The 22,000-nt window shown below is 36.9% G+C and overlaps 3 protein-coding genes and 1 pseudogene across 5 annotated transcripts; all 4 read right to left on the minus strand.

Moving 5' to 3' along the window:
- Positions 1-60: 60 nt before the first annotated feature.
- LOC147290656 (presenilin-like protein At2g29900 pseudogene) lies at positions 61-692 on the minus strand (annotated as a pseudogene).
- A 2,208-nt stretch (positions 693-2,900) lies between these two features.
- On the minus strand, positions 2,901-6,926 carry SDR1 (NAD(P)-binding Rossmann-fold superfamily protein). Of its 2 annotated transcripts, none has more exons than XM_086238604.1 (4): positions 6,818-6,926; positions 6,471-6,717; positions 6,076-6,147; positions 2,901-3,674 (listed from the first exon to the last, which is right to left on the minus strand). In XM_086238604.1, the coding sequence occupies exons 1-4, from the start codon at positions 6,835-6,837 to the stop codon at positions 3,120-3,122; spliced, it is 894 nt and encodes a 297-aa protein (XP_086094730.1). In that variant the 5' UTR covers positions 6,838-6,926; the 3' UTR covers positions 2,901-3,119. The 2 variants fall into 2 exon arrangements, with proteins under 2 accessions (XP_086094730.1, XP_086094729.1); XM_086238603.1 differs by having other exon boundaries at positions 2,901-3,680.
- A 767-nt stretch (positions 6,927-7,693) lies between these two features.
- On the minus strand, positions 7,694-15,064 carry NAD-ME2 (NAD-dependent malic enzyme 2). Of its 2 annotated transcripts, XM_086235512.1 has the most exons (20): positions 14,912-15,064; positions 14,674-14,824; positions 14,207-14,303; positions 13,832-13,950; positions 13,565-13,732; positions 13,162-13,290; positions 12,837-12,897; positions 12,280-12,383; positions 12,114-12,197; positions 11,888-11,994; positions 11,681-11,783; positions 11,223-11,330; positions 11,025-11,090; positions 10,419-10,491; positions 10,216-10,302; positions 10,062-10,116; positions 9,901-9,972; positions 8,922-8,984; positions 8,490-8,604; positions 7,694-8,176 (listed from the first exon to the last, which is right to left on the minus strand). In XM_086235512.1, exons 2-20 carry the CDS (start codon positions 14,812-14,814, stop codon positions 8,105-8,107), a joined length of 1,824 nt encoding a protein of 607 aa, XP_086091638.1. In that variant the 5' UTR covers positions 14,815-14,824; positions 14,912-15,064; the 3' UTR covers positions 7,694-8,104. The 2 variants fall into 2 exon arrangements, with proteins under 2 accessions (XP_086091638.1, XP_086091637.1); XM_086235511.1 differs by having other exon boundaries at positions 14,674-14,989.
- Positions 15,065-18,279: 3,215 nt separating this feature from the next.
- LOC147290659 (uncharacterized) lies at positions 18,280-21,255 on the minus strand. Its single transcript, XM_086237427.1, has 3 exons — positions 21,163-21,255; positions 20,805-21,014; positions 18,280-18,609 (listed from the first exon to the last, which is right to left on the minus strand). Exons 2-3 carry the CDS (start codon positions 20,982-20,984, stop codon positions 18,535-18,537), a joined length of 255 nt encoding a protein of 84 aa, XP_086093553.1. The 5' UTR covers positions 20,985-21,014; positions 21,163-21,255; the 3' UTR covers positions 18,280-18,534.
- Between the last annotated feature and the right edge of the window lie 745 nt (positions 21,256-22,000).

The raw sequence follows: 22,000 nt of genomic DNA on the forward strand, positions 1-22,000 counted from the left end.
AGACAACGTTACACACCCTGTTAACTCAGACAAAAAAATAAAAATAAAAACACACCCCCTTCACTCATTGGCACTCACATTAGTGCTTGACTTGGAATTTCTATTCTCGCCAAAACCAGAATTTATATTTTCATTGGAATGAGACCCATTATTCGAATACTCATTTCTCCTCTCTATCCAAACCCTCCTCTTACCCTCAGCACCCCTGGAATCATGAGAAGTCACTGGCCTAGCCTCATAAACCAAAGCAGGTATACCTTAGATATTGCAAGCTCTACCAAAAGCCTTAATGGCCCAACAGGCAACAGAACTGCAGCAACATCATACAATGCCATGCCAACCAATAACACCCAAGTGGTCCATTCAGGCAATTGTGTAAACCAATAAGCAACCGGCATTCTAATAACAACCAAATATCCTTGTGTCACAAAAATTGACATTTTTTACATGAACACAGCCAAGACACCAACAACAGCAAAATTAAACAAAACCAAGAGAAATGTTATACAATCAATGGGAACACTAAAATCCTGAATCAGAAACAGGGCAATTTCACCACCCATAAAGCCCAAAACAGTAAAAGCAGAAAAACCCATGTACGCTTTCAAGAACTTAGTGCATCTAAGATAGAAAAGGACGACCAAAACGAATGTGACAACAGTGACAACAGCTACAAACACAAGGGAGTTTAAAATAGAGAGGAGGGTGGTGCGGGGAGTGTGGGGGAGGGAGGGAGGGGGTGTTTCTTTTTTTTTTCTTTTTTTATCTGAGTTGGTCCGGTGAGGGAGGGGGAGGGAGCTCGGTGGGTCGGGGGTGAAGGGATGTGTTTTCTTTTTGTTTGATGGAGTGTGTTGGATGATGGGTTATGGTGAAAATTTTTGTGAAATAGATAAAATAAGGATATTATAATAAAGGAGACTTACAGTTCAGTTCATTTTTTGAGCCTTTCTTAGACTAAGATCGGTAGTGATTTAGGGTTTTTAATTAAGTCCTTTTATTTTTCTTCTTTGACGGCTTTATGTGAGGTTTTAACTCCAAAATTTTGGGCTCCGCCTAAAATCTCAGAGTTAAAACCTAACATGCAGCCTCTACAAAGTCCACTCTACACCCTAGGAGGGGAAATACTCTTTAAATTGGGGAATGACTTTATTATAAATTAAAAGGATTTTTTTCTAAATTATTATGAATTAAAATAATTTTCTTATAAATTTTAAAACATCTCCGGTCTCCATCTAAAAATTATTTTTATAAAGGACCTAAAGTTAATTACACTTACACCCCTTGAGGTTTATCGTTTTTTCACATACACCTTCTAGGGTTTCAATAATTACACATACACCCCCTGAGGTTTCAAAACTGTTGCATATAACCTCCTATAGTGAAACGAAAATGATAAGAAATTATGCAAAAATACATGCTAAGGGGTGAAATGACCTAATAAGATTACTCAAGGTGTAAGGTCCAGCCACAATACAAATATTTTTTTTTTGTTTATTTATTTTTTTCTCTTGTAGGAGATTATATGCAATAATTTTAAAACCTCAAGGGTGTATGTATAATTTTTGAAACTCTGGAGGGTATATGTGAAAAGACGATAAACCTCAAGAGGTGTAAGTGTAATTAACTCAAAAGACCTAAGCCTAATTATTTCTTATAATAATTGAGAAGGGTGTGTGTCGGACACAAGGAATAAAATTTCGGATTTCGAGGAAATTTCGACGGAAATTTCGATGGAAATTTCGACGAAAATTTCGAAGATTTTTAAATTTCGACAAAAATTCGATGGAAACGACGGAAATTACTATCAAAATACGAAAATTTTGAATGAAATTTTACCATATGTTTATTTAACATATTATCTACTACATTGATAAAAAACATTGAAGAAATCAAATTATATGGTAAGTTTCATGTGATATGTGATGAATATAATGCGCGCTGGAGGCAAATACTATTAAATAAAATTAGTATATTCTTTAGAATATGATATAAGATATTAGGGTTTAGGCCTTTTAGGGTATTTTTTATATAAAAATGTATTAAAGTTTAGAATTTAAACAACTAAACGAAATCCCAAAAAAGCCGAATCAAATCTCAAATCCTTTTTTTTTCTTTTCAATGCCCAAGGCTCCAAATCCTAATTAACCCTAAATATTTTTTTTTCTTTTTTTTTCTTTTTTTTTTCTTTTTCTTTTCTTTTCTTTTTCTTTTTTTTTCTTTTTTTTTCTTTTCTTTTCCTTTTTTTTTTCTTTCCTTCTTTTCTCTTTCCTCCCTTTTCTTCCCTGAGCCTTTTCTTCCCTGAGCCTTTTCTTCCTTGACTTATCAGTTTGCAATTTTGCATATAGGCTCAAAGCCACTCAAAGCCACTGTGTCGCACACTCGCACCTCCCAGCCATGATTTATCATCTCTTTCATCTCTATCCTCTCCTGCGCCAATCTCTCTCTCCCTCCCCGATGGGTCTGATCTTCATCTTCTCCATCATTCTTCTCTTTTCTCTATTCTCTCTCTTCTCTCTCTTCTCTTCCTTCTCTCTCCTCCCTCCCAAATCACTCCGGTGGCTTCTCTCCCTTCTCTCTCCTCCCTCCCAAATCACTCCGGTGCCGGATTTGTAGGAGAATGTAGAAGACAGATGGCTGGGTTTTTGAGTGGCTGAGTTTTTGAGCGAAATTTCGTCGAAATTTTGCCAAATTTCGGCGAAATACTACCGAAAAATTGACGAATTAGTGTTAAAATTTCCATACCCTAAAAAAATGAAATTTTCGGCGAAATTTCGCCGAAAATTTCGAAATTTAACTCTTTGGTCGGACAAAATTTAATTGTGAGAGTATAAAATGAAAAAAAGTGAGAAAAAGAAGTGTAAAAAAAAAAAATGTATAAATAACAGCACTCAAAATCCAACTGTTGAAATAACCCCACGTCATCTCTCTAATTTCATTTCTTTGTTTCCAAACTTTTGACTGAATAAGTAGAACCCCAGCCAAAAAAATTGAGCCAAAGCAAACCCATTCATGGCCGCCAATCCCCCTTCTACAAAATTTCACTTTATTCTCTTTATCTAAATTTTCTCACCAGCCAAACACAAAGCTTACATTCATGGTTTGCGTTTATTTATCTTCAATCAAAAATCTGCAACTTCTGACCGAAAAAAGAAGAGGCCGGAAGGGCCATCATTGGGCAGCAATGCCAACTTCACAGGACTTGCAGCACCTTCTTCAACAGGCAAGGAGCCAGCGTTGAGGTTTATATCTGTTTTGACAAAGCCGGGGCAGACAGAATTGATGCGAAAGTTGGGGTACTTCTTGGCTAGAACCCTTGTGCATGCAGTCATTGCTGCTTTTGAGACTGTATAGGCAGCCATATAAGAAGGCCAGCCCTTCCTCTCAAGTGAACCTTCCTTGAAGTCTTTTAGAAACTCTGTCAATACGTCATCTACTTTCTCTTCTGTTAGGTTTTCAGCATCACTAAAAACTCCTTTAGCCCAATCACTTGGTATGTTCTTCAACTTCCCCATGGAGGATGAAACGTTAACAATTCTTGGTGAATCGGATAACTGGAGGAGTGGAATAAGTGCTTCAGCTGTTCTTTTGGCACCATAATAATTTATTTGCAAGCATTCTTCTGCTAACTCATAAGTTTCATTCATTATTTTATTCCACTCAATTTTTGCTCCTTCCTGCACCTGTAAGAAGAAACTTAGCATGGTTGCTATTTCCCACTACTTATGATCCCAACCCAAACAAGATTGAAGTTTGACATGCACATCAAGTTGAACATATTCTTCAGATAAAGAAAAAAAGGCTAATATTCAGAATTTATTTCAGGAAAAAGCTTTCAAAATCTGTGGCTTGAATGCATAAAGATTATCAGGCAAGAAAAGTAAACCCATAAGATAAGCAGCTTATTGAACAGCTCCTCCATCAACTTAAATCAGCTATGGGAAGCATCATATTTATGTACACAAGACTATTAACCCAAATATTTCTTTGGCCAAACCACAGATCAAATTAAATTTTCAAATTACCACATTGAAGCTTTTAGTTTTTTATAGCTATTGAATATTAATAAGAAGGGTTAAATACAAAAATGGTCCACAAACTTTACACTGATTCTCAATTTGGTCCACTAACTCTAAAAAGTGTCAATTTGATCCACGAATTTTTGAAGTTGTACCAAAACAGTACAAACGCTAATTTCCAACGAAAAATTTAACAGAAACTGGTCATGTGCATAGCATGTGACCACATTTTCAAGGGCATTTCAGTTCGTTCATCACATTTTCATGTGACCAATTCTGTTAATTTTCGGATGGAAGTTAACGTTTGTACTGCTTTGGTACAACTTGGAAAATTCATGGACCAAATTGATATTTTTTATAGTTATGGATCAAATTGAGAATCAGTGTAAAGTTGGTAGACTATTTTTGTATTTAATCCTAATAAGAATTATGTAAATATGCTGAGAAAATAAAAACATGAAGTCTAACCAGAAGAAAACAGTAACATATATAGACACCAATCATTCAGAAGCTCCCCTTCTTCAATGGTGCAACATCTTCAGGCCTCGTTTGGTGCATATGATAAGATTGGATAGGATAAATTGCTAAATTCATGTGTATTCAAGGAAGAAGTTTCTAACTTGAAGGAATAAGATGTATTAAGATGGACTGATTATAAGGGGAGACTTATCCCTTCCAATCCCCCTCTGACAGGACCGCCCCCGAATTTCCACCCTGAAAATCCGGTGAGGTCCTGCGGGATCCCAAAATCAAGGAAAAATCCTACCGAAAATTCGGCAGAACCTCCCCTGAAAATGGTCTAACCCAAAATTTTATAACCTGTTAAAAACACTTCTATAGTTTTCAACTTCCCTACCACAACCAAAATGGGGTCTCCGACCCGGCATAAAGTTTACAAATTTATAGGTTACAACCAAGTATCAGAACCAAACTACAACTTAAGGCTTAAAGGAAATCCTACACTATACAATGAGAAGACAAGCCCGCCTCGACGCAATAATTATGACTGGCCGCCGCTTCCACAATATTGGAGCCTAGTGTCGATCTCCGGATGGATCACCTCAAGTCTCGTGAGCGTCGCCTCAAGGAGGAATACCCACTTAAACCCTCGAAATTCGGTGGTGAAATCTGGCCGGAATTTGGAAGACAAGGCCGGCGGGTCTGGGGGTTTCTTGGGCTATTTTTGCGCGTGCAAGGGAATGGGCTGACTGAAGGAGCAGCTGAGGAACATGGTCGGCATCAGTGGAGTGGATCGGTGGCCGGAGTTGGGGGGTTTTCAGGTCGGGCTGTGTGCAGAGAGAAGGGCGGCAGCTGGGGTTTGTTTCTGAGTGGGTACTGTACCCGCGGAGCGGCTGGTTGCTGGAAGACTTCGATGGCGTCGGCGCCGGTGGAAAAGGGGGGGGTCGCCGGAGGTAGAGGCCGGTAAGGAGTGGCTGCGATGGTGAGAGGTGATGGCTGAGGTATGCGCAGGGGAGGGTGCGAAGAGAGAGAGAGAGAGAGAGAGAGAGAGAGAGAAAATCTGAAATGAGAGAATTTGGGCTGATTTTTAAATTGTAGTATTTGGGCTTGAAATTACCAAATTGCCCTTTCTAGAGAATTCTCCACCTTTCCTACTAAGATTCCCAAATTGAACCTACGCGTTTAGAAACTCGAGTTCTAATTCACCCTCTCGAACTTAAAGGCCACAAATTGAATTAAAACACTCCTCTAATACTAGAATTTCCTTCCAAAAATTTTAATAAGGCATGCCCAAAAGTTTTATATATATATATATATATATATTTTATTTATTTATTTATTTATTTATTTATTTATTTGCAAGCAAAAGAAATAAGACTTGGGTTCGGGTCGTTACACCCTCCCCCCTCCCCCCTCCCAAAAAAATAGTGGGATTAAATAATTCATCTTCTTCCTTCAGTTAGAAGACATCATCCATGTTCTTCCTTGAATACATATGAATTTAGATATTTATCCTATCTAATCCTATCCGATTCACCAAACGAGCCTCAGTGTGCAATAAAAAAAAAAACAGAACAGAACAGAAATGTGAAAGACTTACAGCAGCAGAAAATTGTGAGGCTTCAAAAGCGTCAACATCTATTATGGTTCCACCAATCCCTGCATTGTTCACCTGTGCAGAGCAGCAGAGTCCAAGTATGTCATTATATGTTTTATTTTAGCAAAAAAGAAAAAAATTTAGAAAATGAAAATAATTATTTTACAAGTTGGTTCATAAAAACATTTGAGGTTAAAATGATCAAAGATCTTAGAACTAAACAAAATGAAAAAAGTTGTTTTTTGTGAAACTACTACTCTCCTTTAGTCCAACTATCAGCTGGCTGGTTTCATACTTTAGCTTTTTACTCATATTTCATTCTCTTCTTCAACAACTAGATGGGATTGATGAGTTAAATTCAAAAGACAAACTTTTCAAGAGATGAGCTTTGATCATACCAAGATATCAAGTTTCCCAAACTGGGTTTTGATGAAGTCAGCCAGAGAAGCAATACTAGCAGGGTCAGCCACATCGAGTTGATGAAAAACCACTTGACCTTGGAAGCCAGAGTCTCTGAGTTTCTCAAGAGCTTCAAGACCCCTCTTCTCATCTCTAGCAGTTAAGACCACAGTGATTCCATTGGAGGCCAACTGCCTCACAGTCTCCAATCCTATCCCTTTGTTTGACCCAGTAACAACTGCGTACCTGGAACAACAAAAACAGAACATTCAGAACAAAAACAACAATGAAAGAAAGAAAGACATGCAAAGTATAAAGGACTAAGTAGTATTAGTGCTACTACTACCTCTTTGTTGCTTCTGCCATTGATGCTTAGATGTGGGAGGTGTGTGAGAATTGAGAAAACAGTACTTTGAGCCTTGATTTATAATGCAAATGGAAGTGTTTGAGTTGATAATATTCAACATTTCAACTGATGTTAAATGACTTTTTTAATTTTTAAACAATTATAAGTAGAAGAAATTGGATTGGTTTCTTCCTCCTAGATTGACCTGATTCTTCTAGTTGTCTACAAGTAATAGAATTGCATATTATAGTAAACAAAACGAATGGTGGATGGTGAGCCGGTGACGTAATTGCCCAAGTCATCTAATATATTTCGTGGGAGTCCATTTTTGCTCACCACAAAAAAAAAAAAAGATGGTGAGCAAAAATGTATCCTATTTCGTGGTGCTAAGCTTGATTCAACCAACAAATACAGGTCCACGTCATCTCTCTAATTTCGTGGTGAAAAATCTTACTGTTGAAATAACCCCACGCCATCTCTCGAATTTCATTTCTTTATTTCCAAACTTTTGACTGAATAAGTAGAACCCCAGCCAAAAAAATAGAACCAAAGCAAACCCATTCCTGGCTGCCAACCCCCTTCTACAAAATTTCACTTTCTTCTCTTTATCTACATTTTCTCACCAGCCAAACACAAAGCTTACATTCATGGTTTGCGTTTACTTATCCTCAAAACCATGTGCTATTCCTCTCAAAACATTGGGAAACCATGATGAAGATAAAGAATTACATCACCACACTAAAAAAAACCCACGGTGCACCAGACTGCATTGGATCCATCAATTTTTTCTTTTTCTTTGTTGGTTTTTGGATTAATTAAATCAGATTCTTTCTGAGAATGACAAACAATGAGAGAGAGAGAGAGAGAGAACAAAGGTACAACCATAAACTATCCTTCCCTTGCACGCACTACAAAGGTTCTCAAGAAAAATGACATCGTTGAATATTAAGTCCATAAATTTGTCTACCACGGTAAATAATCTATGACAATATATCCAGAACAGAACAAAGACATTGCCACTTATATTCAGTCCATCACATAAACAATGCATCATTGTTCAAACAAATGGGGTTCTTATCAGATTAAAGAGAGGGGCCTTATTCCTGTACGACATTCTTTGCCTTCTACAGTTCTACTTCTCTGAGCTTGTAAATTATGAATTCGGGAAGACAAACAAACCAAGAATAAGTTGCTTGGCAGCACAAAACATCAGGGATGCGAGAGCTTGGCAGAAAGATAGCCTCTGACAGCAACTTACTGCAAGTGATACTGATACAGCCCCAAGCCTCACTTTTCATGAACAAGAGGGCTGTAAATAGGGAACCACATGCTGCGAGTGACATACTCCACCATCTCCTCCTGCAGCAAAAACATAAAAGTGAGAAAAGATTCAAGAAAATCGGAATACCCACAGTTCACTCGATTTCAATAGACCCAATTTTCAAGGTACTTGATTATGGTTGTTCTACTAGATGTTTTATCAGAAAAGCATTTTCCTTATATGTTTGTTTTCACCTAAATAATGTCTTCTTTGCAATGTTCAGACCTTATGCGAAAGTAGTGTAACATTAGAACTTGCTTTCTAAATCCGAAAACTAGAGACATTTTTTGCAGACTGTTTTCAAGAGAGCTTTCGTATTTTGTGAAAGGAAGATTGAGTATGAGTTCGTACTTTTGACTTGTGCATGAGCTCTCTAGGCCCCACATCACAATGTCCTTCTGCCAGTTCTTCTGCGACAGCTGCCCTCACGACAGCAGCTCCAACCTCCGCTGTAATATCTCGAATACTGCACCATATACAATAGCAACAGTCAGAGGTAATACCATCAACCAATTTCCCATCCCCCCTCTCAGTTTAAACACCAAAACCTTTTATTTACCTAAAATCAAATAAAAAATTTGGACGATGAGAATAACTCAACAACACAGACTCTAGCCTATAGTTTTCATGGAGATGATATTGACTGCTAAAATTATGGGGAGTTTCATCTCCAAATTTCTTTTTTTTTTTTTTTTGGATAAGTTCTTGAATTACAGTCATTTGGCATGCTATTTTGATAAAATGAAACATGTAATTGACGCTATAAGGAGCAGGGACTATTACCAATCAATAGATGGATACAAGATGCCCTTCTGAATATCTTCATCTGTCATATATGAAGCAAGGCTGGACAGAATAATTGTGTCAGCAATTAATGGCAAAACAGAGCTTCAAGCTATGATTTCGTTTAAAATTTCTTATTGCAGTGATACTCGTCAATTCTGATGTGATATAACACATTATTTCCATTACATATACAATATGTAACATTGAGTTTCCTACAATGTATGTCAGTTAGTGTAACAAGATTGAGCATATAACAACACAAGCCACTCCCAAATTGACACAGCTTCCCACATTACAACCTACAGGAATCAATTAGGTGCAACAAGTAATGAGAATGGAAGGAATCATGTGCAAACTATATATTATACTGTCCATTATTTCTAGACTCATATGGTCTACAAGGTGTATATCACTGCTAGAAGAACTATTAATCCCTGCTTTTTAGGTGTTGATAAGTAAAGTCCTTTTAATTGTTTGGACACGTCAAGAACTACTTCATTCTTAAAGAATGTAACAAGACCGCAGCTATCATTAAGAAATCTTCAGGACCACTGTTATATGTGATCTCAGACTTAGAGAGGATATGAGGGAAAAAAAAAAACGTACAGCAATACTTGTAAGGAACACATAACATTGAATTTGTTGATAGCATGATAAATCTGACCCCAATATTTATTTTTCTTTTGGCCAATAACCCCAAGAATGAAGTAAAATAAGTAGAAAAGAAAAAACCTCAAGTTCCAAGTGAACTCAGGTTATTATTCTGGAAAACATCAGAACTGTCTGCTAAGCACTACCAGAATCTCTAGACTGATACTAAAGTCAGGAAGAAAAAAAATTCCCTCTTTTTTTAGGTGTAATCACTGTTTCTTGTTCTTTAAATTTTTTTTTTTTTTAAGAAGATTGAAAACTCTCTCATCAGCATAGTTATTTACCAAGTTTAGGTTAGAGCAAGGACAAAGTCTTATTTTATTACCATTCAGAAGCTGCTTGTAACATGCCATCCGATATAAAACGAGCACCTGAGAGGAGTGCTCCTAAACCAATCCTGAATTAGAGGCAACCAAAATGCTATATTAATCTTCTCAAGGTATAAGCATAGATAAATTAAAAATAATAAAGATATAAGAAACTGACCCCGGAAACAGGTACATGTTATTTGCTTGATTTACGTGGCCTACTTTTCCATTGCCTGCCAACATAATTATGATAGGTCAAACTACTAGGACAGACAAAAACAGTAAGAATCAAAACAATCATTACCAGAAAGACATTGCTAAAAAGAAAATACCAAGGTCAACATGATCAAAGGGGCTTCCACTTCCGAAGACTATGTTTTCACCAGCATACTTAAAAGCATCTTCAGCAGTGCATTCAGCTGCCATTACATGATTTTTTTAAAATAAAAAATAAAAAATACTCAAATGGAGTCAACCACAAAATATAGGTGCCATAAAGTAATTGTGAAGTTTGATGAGGCTCAGAGGAACAAACCATTCATGGTAGGATTTGACATAGCAAAAATCGCAGGTTTAGGTGAATCAGATTCTCGCATTGCTTTAAGCACCTAAAATTATATGCCAACCAATACCTATGAGAAACTAACTTAACAATACCTATGAGAAACTAACTTAAAGAAAGGGAACCATAATATTTTCCATAGTTCAGACAACAAATAGGGGAGAGCAATACATTTTTCAAAATGTTATATGACATGAACCAAACCCATCAATGCATCTGTACCATGGTCGGAATAACAAAATAACTGATTATCAAATCAGAATCATGTAATGTGAATCAGTAATACTTGCAATTTAAAGTCTGATCTGGCAGGAATAAACTAATAAATCTAAGGCATGTACATATAACAGGCTTCTCTATCTTAGATGCTCTAAATGGTATAAGCATTATGCATGAATGTCAGTTGCTGACACAAGAACCCATATACTTCGGTAACAACATACCATTTAGTGCACGGCCACAGGTTGTCAAAACTCAAAACAACACATCCAAACAAATCATCTTCGGTAAAGTGATATAGTTAATTAGGTGATAAGAAGATTGTAAAATATAACGAAACGCTATTAAGAAAGTATCCACCTCCTGATTAAAGACACCACCAACTCCAGACAGACCAAGAAGCACATGGGGCTTGACCTTCTTGACCTGAACAAAATTGAGCTCTAAACAATTAAAATTTTATAAATTATGATATACAAAAGATAAAATTTATTCTCCATCAAATTCCTTCTGCTTTCCATGGTAGGGAGTACTTAAATGAAATCCTCAGAGATTTACCACTTCAAGTAGACTAGCTCCCTCCCTAAGCCCATCAATCGCTCCTGGATCTTTAGCAAAGGGTGCAGCCATAGGGTCAATATTCTTCCTCTCTTTTGTGACTAGACCCTGCATCCAAACAATTTTTCCCAGTGAATCCTCTGATACATATAGATAAATACACAATTCAGAGCCCAAGATAGTTTCAAGAATGGCAGTTGATTATACATTTCTTCATGCCTGGAGAAGCAATATCAATAAAAATGTGAGTGATATATTTACTTTCAGACAAAAGAAAAAGATATAAGCCAATAGATATAGTAAATAGTTGACAAAACCATAAGGTCATTATTGAATAAATTTGCCACACATGATGGTAATCCTACTAACATAATGCAGGGACTGGTGAACATTGTTATGGCTATCAATCACCACAAAAGAAAAATACTGCAACTTAAAGAAAAAGCATAGGGCCATACATCTTTATCGAGGAGAAAAAATTGATTTTTTGCAGCAGCTTCACTGTTCCCTGCCATTCTTGAAACAGCTTGTACAGCCATGGTAAGAACACCAAGTCCCGCACTGAAAGGCATAAAAATGAATAAAAGGATCAACAGGGCTCCAAATAATATGAATAACAGAGATAATAGCCTAAAATATGGCTCATTATGACCAATTTCAGGTACCTCCCAGCTCCCACAACAACTATCCTTTGTTTCACAAAGTCAGCCAATGGTCGGCCTTGGGCTCTTACAGTTCCTAATAGTCCTGCAAGTGCAACACCAGCAGTTCCCTAAAAGATATGAAGCACAACTATCAGAGGTACTGATTGTAATTAAGCAGCATCTGGATTACACTGCAGATAACTTTTAAATCCATAAACAATAGAAATATATCACACCATACAATCACCTGTATATCATCATTGAATGTGCAAAATCTTTTACGATAGCGTTGCAGCGTTTCAAAAGCCCACTTCATTTGAAAATCCTCAAACTGATAAAGTAAAAGCAATCAAGTTACCATACAAACAAATACCAAACCAATATAAAAAGTCAAATACTTCTCAAAAAAAGACCTGCACAATGGCCTTGGGCCAACGTGTATGAACGGCTTCCATGAATTCGTCAACAATTGATAGGTACTCTTCTCCTTCCAACCTAGGTTGTCGAAGTCCTAAATCTATCAAACTAAAATCATGAGAAAAGGTATCCTCATGATGTAAGCTAGAAAGTTTTCAAGCATTTAAGACCAGTTATTCAGTTCAAAGATGGGAAGAAAAAAGTCAAAATGAAATTTGAGAAGAATGTTGTGAAGAATGTAACAGGCTGTTATTAACAAGAATTCATGCAAAATTAATAAAACAAAATAAAATAAAGCAACACTACGGTAAATCATGCTTGAGAAAAAGACAGATTGAACAGTTAGTATCATTGTAATGTTCACGAGGGCATTCCCTACAAGGACTAAACAAACGAGAACTTAAAATACTTTGTAAATAACTGAAGTTACAGTTGTGATGGATCAACAAAATTTATCAGGAACACACATCAACAAGGATTTAAAAAAAAAAAAAAAGAAAAAAAAAAAAAGAAAGATGTAAGGGAAAGATCTTAGAGCTCATATTTTACTTACAAAGACGGTCTTCAAGTAGCTTTTGATTGTTAGTACCAACATCGAGCATAACCGGTAGTATCTGGAAGAGAAGTACATAGGTTAAGTGATATAAGAGGAACCAAAAGGTTTTATTTACCTAGAAAAGCTATATTAAGAGAAATATAAAATGTAGAATCCAAAACTGTTAGATAGCCCAAATCAGTAGAATCTCAAGAATTTAAATGTCTGCATGCATATGGCCTACACAGAAATAGACTTACTGCTGACACATATAGATAAACATGCACATGCATGTATAAACAATATATATATATAGAGAGAGAGAGAAAGAGAGGGAGCATACTCTCTGTGGATTAATGCCAGCTGCAGCAACATACATATCAAGTTTTCCTATTGGTATTCCAATTCCCTGAACTCCAAGGTCACCTAGGCCAAGGATACGACTGCCATCTGTCAGGACTATCATGTCTACCTGCAAGTGCACAAACCAACAGAAACTTTGAAAACATAGGGAGTTATATAGTAATGTCGGTATTTTGAACTCTTAAAATCAAGGATATCCCAACAGAGAAACATCTTCTGACAGAGACAGAGACAGAGAGACCGAGAGAATTTTGGGTCCTCTATAAGAACAATAACGTTAAGAAGCAGTAAAATTATAAAAGGGTTATGACAATAGGCCTCGAAAACTATTGATCATGTATAACTTGTTGTAAGGAAGAGAAACAAAAGAGAGTAGCATCTACCTGTTGAGCTGGCCAATTGTAGATCATAGACATCATCTCCCCTTTGTCCTTTGCACTGAAATACATTCCACGCGGACGTCTAAATAAACCTGAATAATTTTGACATACTAATCCTACTGTGGGAGTGTATATTATAGGTGCAAAATCTTTGATGTTATCAATAAGGACCTGGGGATAAAAAAAAAAACAATAGAAAACCACATTAGATGAGTATAAATTATATAAAGTTCTTCATTATCTACAAGCTGGAAATCAAACCAAACTTACTCGGTAGTATAAAGTCTCATTCCTGTCATGCAGTCTATTTAAAATCCTCCATTTAGACAAGGCAACAACACTCTCGGGTTGGCCCTTGGTATTTTTCTCTAGCGACCGATAGGACTCCACTAAAAAGTTAAATCACACAGTAATGTCATTAGAAAAACAAGGCATCAATGCTGTTGTTAAAAATTTACATAAGATCTCCTCAAGGGCTAATAGATCATTTTCATTTTAGTAAACTAATTAACTTATGGTTTGAAATCTCCTCAGTGTAATGCAAGTACTGTAGTAAGTAATTCCGACTAGATTTCTTGGAAAATGATAAACACAACATTAGTCAAACAATATGCAAACATATACTGCATTGGAGAGATTACATACTGAAACGAGCATATTGCTGCTCGAATGATATGACACGAGGTGGGAGGAGACCCCGAAGCCCCAGTCGATCTCTCTCAGTCAAAGGAAATCCAGTGTCCTGCTCTTGACAAAAAAAAAAAAAAAAAAAAAAAAAAATCAAGAACAGAGAATTTAAAACCAAAAAAAAAAAAAAAGGAGTCACCAAATTTTGAGCATCATCCACTTCACAAATTTCAATTACTTGCATACAAAAAATAAAATCTTCTAATTCACCAAAACTTCTATCAATTTCAGAACTAAAACATCTCCAAAACCAAACAGAAACCTCATATTGATTATATATCATAATGAACTAAAATCATCATACTGTCTACCTTCAGAACCACGAAAACTAGTACAAAACGCAAATGAGATATTGTCTTATGAATATACAGTAAATTCAGCTCAAATCACAGTACAAGAAAATGAAGAAGACTGTGTTCTCGAACCTTGTTGAACCAGGGATCGTGGAGAATATCGGCACCGCGCTTGTGAACAATACAGGGGCCAGGAATCGCCGTCGAGAACCGCCTCGTCGCCGCCGATCTCCTCAAACTCGACGCGGCGAATCGACGCGCTGCGTTCCACATTTCTGTAACCCTAGAATTGTCCACAAAATCAAACTCAAAAGAGTCAGAGCACAAGCTCCAAGTCCATTTTCGCAAGCTCAGAGATCAGAGAATTCACCAAAAACGAACAACACCAGCAGAGCAATGCTTTCTACTGACTATGACTCCAGGCCTATTTATAGTAGTAGCATTTTATTATTACCTTTTATTTTTATGATTCGATTTTTTTTATTTTTTTATTTTTTTATTTTTTTATTAATGAGGGTTTTTCTTTTGGTCCCAAGGTCATGTCTGTGAAAATTAGAAGCAGTTGAACTGTTGAAGCTGTTGAAAGACGACTACCAGAGGAGTGAGAGAGAAAACACGAGGGAGAGCTGCCCGGGATTTCGGGCAGCGAGAGAATACGCGGACATACGATGGGGCCCTCATGGGAGAGGAGGGAAGGCTGCCCGGAGGAACATCGGGCAGCGAGAGTATATAATGTGAATGTTTGATGTGTCTTCAGAGGTTACTTTACGAATTGTAGGTTGGCAAGTGGACGAGTCTGACTTGAGGGGAATGGTCTGCTTCGGATTAAGCGTCGGGTGCATTTGGGACCACTGAGAAATAGTGATCAGTGATCTCCTCATTTGGATTATGCCACGTGGCACTTTTGTTCCAATTTTTTGGCAACTGATTTAACTGATCAATTCCAACAAAAAAAAAATTTAACAGATCAATTCCGACAAAAAAAAAATTTAACTGATCAATTTTCAATTATTTTTGGATAAAAGCAGTTTTTATTTGTTAATATGAATTGTTTTACTTAATAAATAAATAGTGATGTTATTTGCACACCCTTTTCTCATATACATCCCATAAAACTTTTAAAATTTTACAATTTCTTAAAAAACACTTCCAAAATTCTAAAATACCCACTCACAAAAAAAAAAAAAAAAAAAAAAACACACACACACCCACATCCAACCCAACCCGATTCCACCCCTGCACACAGCACACATCCAACCCACCCCCTGCACACAGCACACATCCAACCCACCCCCTGCACCCCACAACCAACCCAGGCCGTCGTCGGAGTTCTTCATCCCTCCCTCTCTCTCTCTATCTCTCTTCCCCTCTCTTTCTCTTTCTCTTTCTCCTTCCCCTTCGCACACTCTCTCCTTTTCCCTCGCCAAGGTCGCTGGGCTGCGTGGGGAGGATCGGGGCAGGGTGAGGCTGGGCGCGGAGGGGCGTCACCGATTTGGAACCTCTACAAAAAAGATAAAGAGAAATGGAGAGAGGAGAGAGAGGATAAAGGAGAAAGAAGAGAACTGGAAGGGTTGAACCGATGGCGACCTTGTCAGCGATGTGGGTGGCTGTGGGTAGGGTCGGGGTGAGGACAGAGAGGGACAGAAGAGAGAAAGAGAATGGGAGAGAGGAAGGAGAGAATAGGAGGCGCCGGCATAGGGCGGCACCGGCGATGGTGGGGTCGGGGTGGGTGTGGACTTGGAGATAGTGATGGCTGGTTTGGGGTGTGTAACGAGGGTATTATGGTCATTTGGGTTAAAGGTTAGAATTGTAATTTAATAAATAAGAGAGAGAGGTGTGCAAAAAGAAAAAAAAATGCAAATAGTAGCACTCTAAATAAAATATTGTCATTGCAACTATATGAAAATGTCATTATTGCCCATGAACTTTGTAGTAAGTTTCTTATTCAAGAAATGGGAAAGTGAAGAATTGATATCTAGTAAGATTGTAAAAAGCCCTAGCATCCATGAACTTTAGGTTGGGTGATGAACAATGTGGGAGTCAACACATTTTACATGAGTCTTCCATGGGGCATACTCTAATAGGGCATCTTTCACAATAAGGTGGGCCCCTCATTTTACCTGAGTCTTCCATTAGGCATGCTCCAATAGGGTATCTCTCACAATGAGGTGGGCCCCTCAACACATGGGACCCACCTCATTGTGAGAGATGCCCTATTGGAGCATGTCTTATGGAAGACTCACTCCCACATTTTCCATGTATGATGTGATTTCTTTGTCTACATCATAATGCTTGATGTGTACTTATTATTATATGGATGACCAATTGTTAATTGGTACACTAACAATTATATTATGTAGTTATTAGATGGCGATGAAAGAAATCGATGCATTAACTGTAATTTGAGCATGAGGTTATTGTTGTTGTACTTATTATATTAATTTTTATGACCAATTTGTATTAGTATTATGTGATATAAGATGGGGGGATGGTGGATGAGGAAAGAAATTTTAGACTTAAATCTTTATGTCAAAAGAAAAAAAGAAGAAGAAAGAAATAGAGAGGTAGAGGTCAGTCCCACCCCAACTGTTTAAGTCTTTATTGATATGACAATGAAATGAAGAAGTGTCAAATCTTATGGCTCGTGAGTCATGAGTCATGACAACCCTAATCAATACTACTAGACGAATTGGAAAGAACAAATACTTACTATGGTGGGGGTCTTTGAACTTTAGAGCACTTAATCTAACCGCAAATAAAAAGTAGGTGTTAACTGTGGAGTGTGAACCCTCACCAAACAGAATTTTACTCTGTGAGGTCATTATTCCTCTGCCCCTACTAGTCAATAATGGACACAAAATGTTTGAACCAAAAGAAAAACTATATAGTATTAGAAATGCCTACACAGGACAAACTTTCCCATCATTGAACTATTAAATTTTACACTCAGAAATGAAGCATATGCTTATCCATCGATTATTGTAACACTGCTGACATTATAATCTATTGACTTCTATATTCCTTGTAGGAACATAGGATATAGGAGTCACCAGCCCAGATAGATTGTAAAAGGTGGATTTTTCTTATGGAGGCCACAAGTATTATGCAGGGGGTGGTGGTGGGGAATACAGAATAAATGTGCAAGAACCTTACTTGCCATTGGTTTAAACAAAGAGTGAAAATAATTCTGGGAAGCAATCCAGGAGCTTTAGATGGCCAAAATTGTCCCATACATGCTTCCAAATTAAAAGTACCATGAGCAATGCCAATGAATGCAAAGTATAAAAAATGGAATTTGATTCTATTTGAGTGATGCAACAGAAAGGAGTTCTGCTCCTGTCTACTGCCTGGAACAAAATCTTTTTAGCATATCTTGACTGCTGTGGTAAACAGAAATCGTGTATTCTTCTCCACACCTTTTCCATTTATCCCCAAACATGTTGTTTGACTTTAAATGGCTTCTCCTCTCCTTTTCCAGTAATCCCCTGCTGTTGGGATGGTCATGTATTGGGCCAACAGAGGCACAGCATACAATTCTTAAAAAATATGGGCTATATTTACCCGCACATTCTTAAAACATCCAGGGACAGCATACAACACAAGCTCAACCAATTCATTCCTTAATTTGATTGTTTTTGTGATAATACCACAGTAGTCATTTCAATATTTAAAGATCCAATGTCATCTTATCACAATGATTGGCACAAGGATGGAAACAATATCAGCAAAACAAGCATGAACGATTCAAATAACTTATTAATGAAAGCTAGAAAAAGAGTTGACAGAATTTATTTTGGTAATTGATAGTATAGCAAGTCAATAACTCACACACTGAGTCATAAATTCAATTCTATGAAAACATGAACACAACATGTCTTAAAAGGCTGCTCATATTCTCTGCAAACATCAAATACAAGGGATAATTTGCATTCTGCAAAATTCAGATACCCAACCTCCACTTATACTTCTTTCACCAGATGGTCCTAAATAAACTTAGTAGTCTTTGTTTCCAAAGTTCTTGCACCAGAGTTGTGAAGGAATCGGGCGAACTGGATGATGTGGTCGTTGCTGCAATAAACATAAATCCCTCTTAGAACTAATCATAACCATAGGTTATGCAAATTTCAGCCTTTCAGTCATAAAAAGGGTGTGGCTCAACACAATTCAAGAGGAACAGCATCTAATCCCACCGGAAAGATTCTGCCCTTTTGGGTAAGTAATAAGAAATTTCCAGTCCATATACATGCATTATCAAGGAATATTAAACATAGGAAGCATCCCAAAGAAATAATGTAGCAAAGACAAGTTTTTGCTGATGCACAAAGAAAGTAATACACAATTAAACAGCACCTTCCATCCACCATTATCTATTTATCTCAAGGTAATAAAACATGAATATAAAACCAATTAATGCTTATTAGTATTTACAAAAGTACCATACAAAATATCAAAGAAAAAAAGATAACTGAGAGGAAAAAAAAGTTTTACTGACATATAAAAGTATCACATGGTTAACCAACAATAAACAATTTCTTCAACCCCATCATTGAGTCAATAAAAATCTGTATGCAAAAGATGGATGCATCTTGTCATACTTCACAAGTCCATGGGCCTAACTATCCTGGCCAGCTATTTAAATAATAGATGATCTGCATACAACTATGCATCCTTAGCCTATAGGGGCTTCAGCTAGCAAGTACCATTTATTATTAAGAGGCTTTTTAGAGTAGTGCAGAAGGCTTACTCAACGACAAGGGAACTTGTACTTCATCCCTAATCTTCAATAGCTTAATGTATACCAAACAAGCTAGTAATTATGATCAACAAGGTGTTGTGCTTAACTGGTAGGCATACTGGGTAAAACCGAAAAAGTACAAACCTCAAAGAGACTGGCATAATGATCCCAAAGTTGCCATTAAAATTTCCAAAGTGGTCATGTTTTTTTTCTTCAAATTATGAAACAGAAAAGTAAAATTCTACTTTGGATAAAGTAATTTGAAAATCCTTGGATCTTCCGAAGAGTATGTTTAGCACAAAATTGATGTTATCAGCATGAAATGTGACAGTTTTATTTAGTTTAGAAAGCATGCACAAACAAAACTTTATTGCAAAATATAATTATCCTTACCACCAAGTGCATCAACTAAAGGCATATAAAACCCAAGAATTTTAAACCATAATTAGGACGAGATATGAGATAATTGATGTATGTCACTATTTACAATGTCTCTGTGCAAAAAAGTTGTAATACTCATAACTGTTAGTAACAGAGCTATTTAACAGTTACCAAAAATATGTAATTACCTATCAACAACAAGTACATGACTTAATGAAAACATCTTATGTTTCATTAGAAAGGAAACCCATTTGTAGTATAAAGATCTCTGACACTAGTAGCTTCTTCTAGATATATAATACAGCATCGTGATTTAAAAACTTGATGATGGGAGGGCCAAGAACAAAAAGACAGGAAAGCATTCGAGCAAGCAAACATTTAATCATCAAATGGAAAAGAAGTTCCAAAACATGTTTTTGTAAAGCCTAGTCAAGGCAAGCAAAAACTAGGGAATCTTTGCGTATATCTTAATTCCATCCTATAAATTATCTGATACTCTAGGTTTCAAGGGTTTTCCTTCAGGTTAAAGCTTAAAAGAATTCTTCTGCCCAGCCTCTACCGCATCTTCCAAGCAGAATTCTATTACCGAAACAAACTGATTGAACAAATCAGTTTGCTTTGCTTAATTTTCACAAAGGTGTCTTATTTAAGGCCCAATTTTTGCATAAACTCAAAGTTGTTACCAATTTACTATGTCATTTGAACTGAAAATCCAGACTATGCCACTCACAAATTGACAAATCTTCAATCACATAGATAACCTTCAACCTTGATCAATCAGAATACTCACAATTCCAGATCATCTTGTATGCAAACCAGTAAAATCCCCATAAACTAAAAAATAAATAAATAAATGAGGCAATGACTCTCTTTCTAAGTTATCGAGAAATCCACAAATAAAAATTTAATTCTGAAAGTATACTAAATTAGCTAATTTGATTAATTTCACAAAGTAAAAACCTCAACCAAAGCCAAAGATTTCATAATAAGCTCGGTTCAGACAATTTTAGAGTTTATTCCAGGTCCTAATACTTCTACAATCCAAGATCCACAACTTTGCAGCTTCCTACATTTTCTCAGGAACCAATCACAAATCCAAAAACAGTTAAACGAAAGAAAAGGATGAGCTTAAGTGAGAGAAAGAGACCTCGAGCTCGGCAGATTTCATGGCGATGGGAATGCAGATGAGGAAAATGCCGGCCATGGCGAAGGCGGTGTTGCGCTTCCAGTGCTTGGGCCTACAGTAGGGCCCACCACTCATGCTCCACACCTTGCTCCTGAAGTCTCCGTGGGACCCATCTCCATGTCCATGGTCACCTCCTCCCATACTCGATGATCACGAATACTCCTCTCTTCTCTGTTACGCAGTTACAGGAAAATGGATCAGAAAATCAAATACCACACAACCCAAAACCCGAATTAGCTTTGTGTAAGTGTGGGTGTGTATACATGTAGATTGTGTGCATGAAAATTGAAGGAGAGGGGTCTGTTTCGATGTTCCATACCTGACTGAGGGTGAGGGGGTTGTAAAGTTGAAGACGACGACGAGCTGTGTGTTTGGGATTGTTTGGGTGTTCGTTCAGTTAGTGTGGATTGTTTGTCACTATATTTTTTGGGCTACCATATGTTGGAAGCTAAATTTTGGGCTGGCCCAATCTCTTGAGGGTTTAAAGGCCCAAATCTCCTCAAGGGTTCTTTTCTTTCCCAGTTTTACCCTTTTTGGAGGAATGTTTTCATGTGACCGTCATATGTGAACAATATACATGTGGGTCCAATATACATGCTGTGAAAGAGAAATCACATATGACCGTCAGTCCGTCACATAACATGCAAAAAAAAAATCCCCTTTTTGGGGCAACTTAGAGATGAACTGAAGAAATAAATGAAATCTTGATGGAATGGGCCACATTGGCATATTTTTAAAATTTTGAGGGATAAATTAACTAAATTTTTAGTTTATGAGACAATTTGACACTTAGGTCATAGTTGATAGAACAAAATGGCTATTAAGGCTAAATTGAATGTTGATGCAACTCGAGCGGATTTGAAAATCAACTCAAACTCAACCCAAGACCCAAACTTTTAATTCGAATTCATCCTCGAGCTCAACTCGGTCAGGTTAGAAAATGCTTAACCCGCAAACAATTTTATAATTCAAGTTGAGATACAAAGTCATAAATTCGAACGTAAAAGTATCATAGTTTATTTGATACATATGGTTTGCGATCACACATATTAGTTCTTAGTTTCTTACACTAAACCTTGTATCTGATTAAATAAATAAATAACAGCACAATTATAAATAGCCTCACAAGATGAGCTTTGGCCTTCGAAGGATACTCT

Source organism: Dryas octopetala, chromosome 3 (genome assembly GCF_963921425.1).
Source record: "Dryas octopetala chromosome 3, drDryOcto1.1, whole genome shotgun sequence".
In the NCBI taxonomy this organism is placed as follows: domain Eukaryota; kingdom Viridiplantae; phylum Streptophyta; class Magnoliopsida; order Rosales; family Rosaceae; genus Dryas; species Dryas octopetala.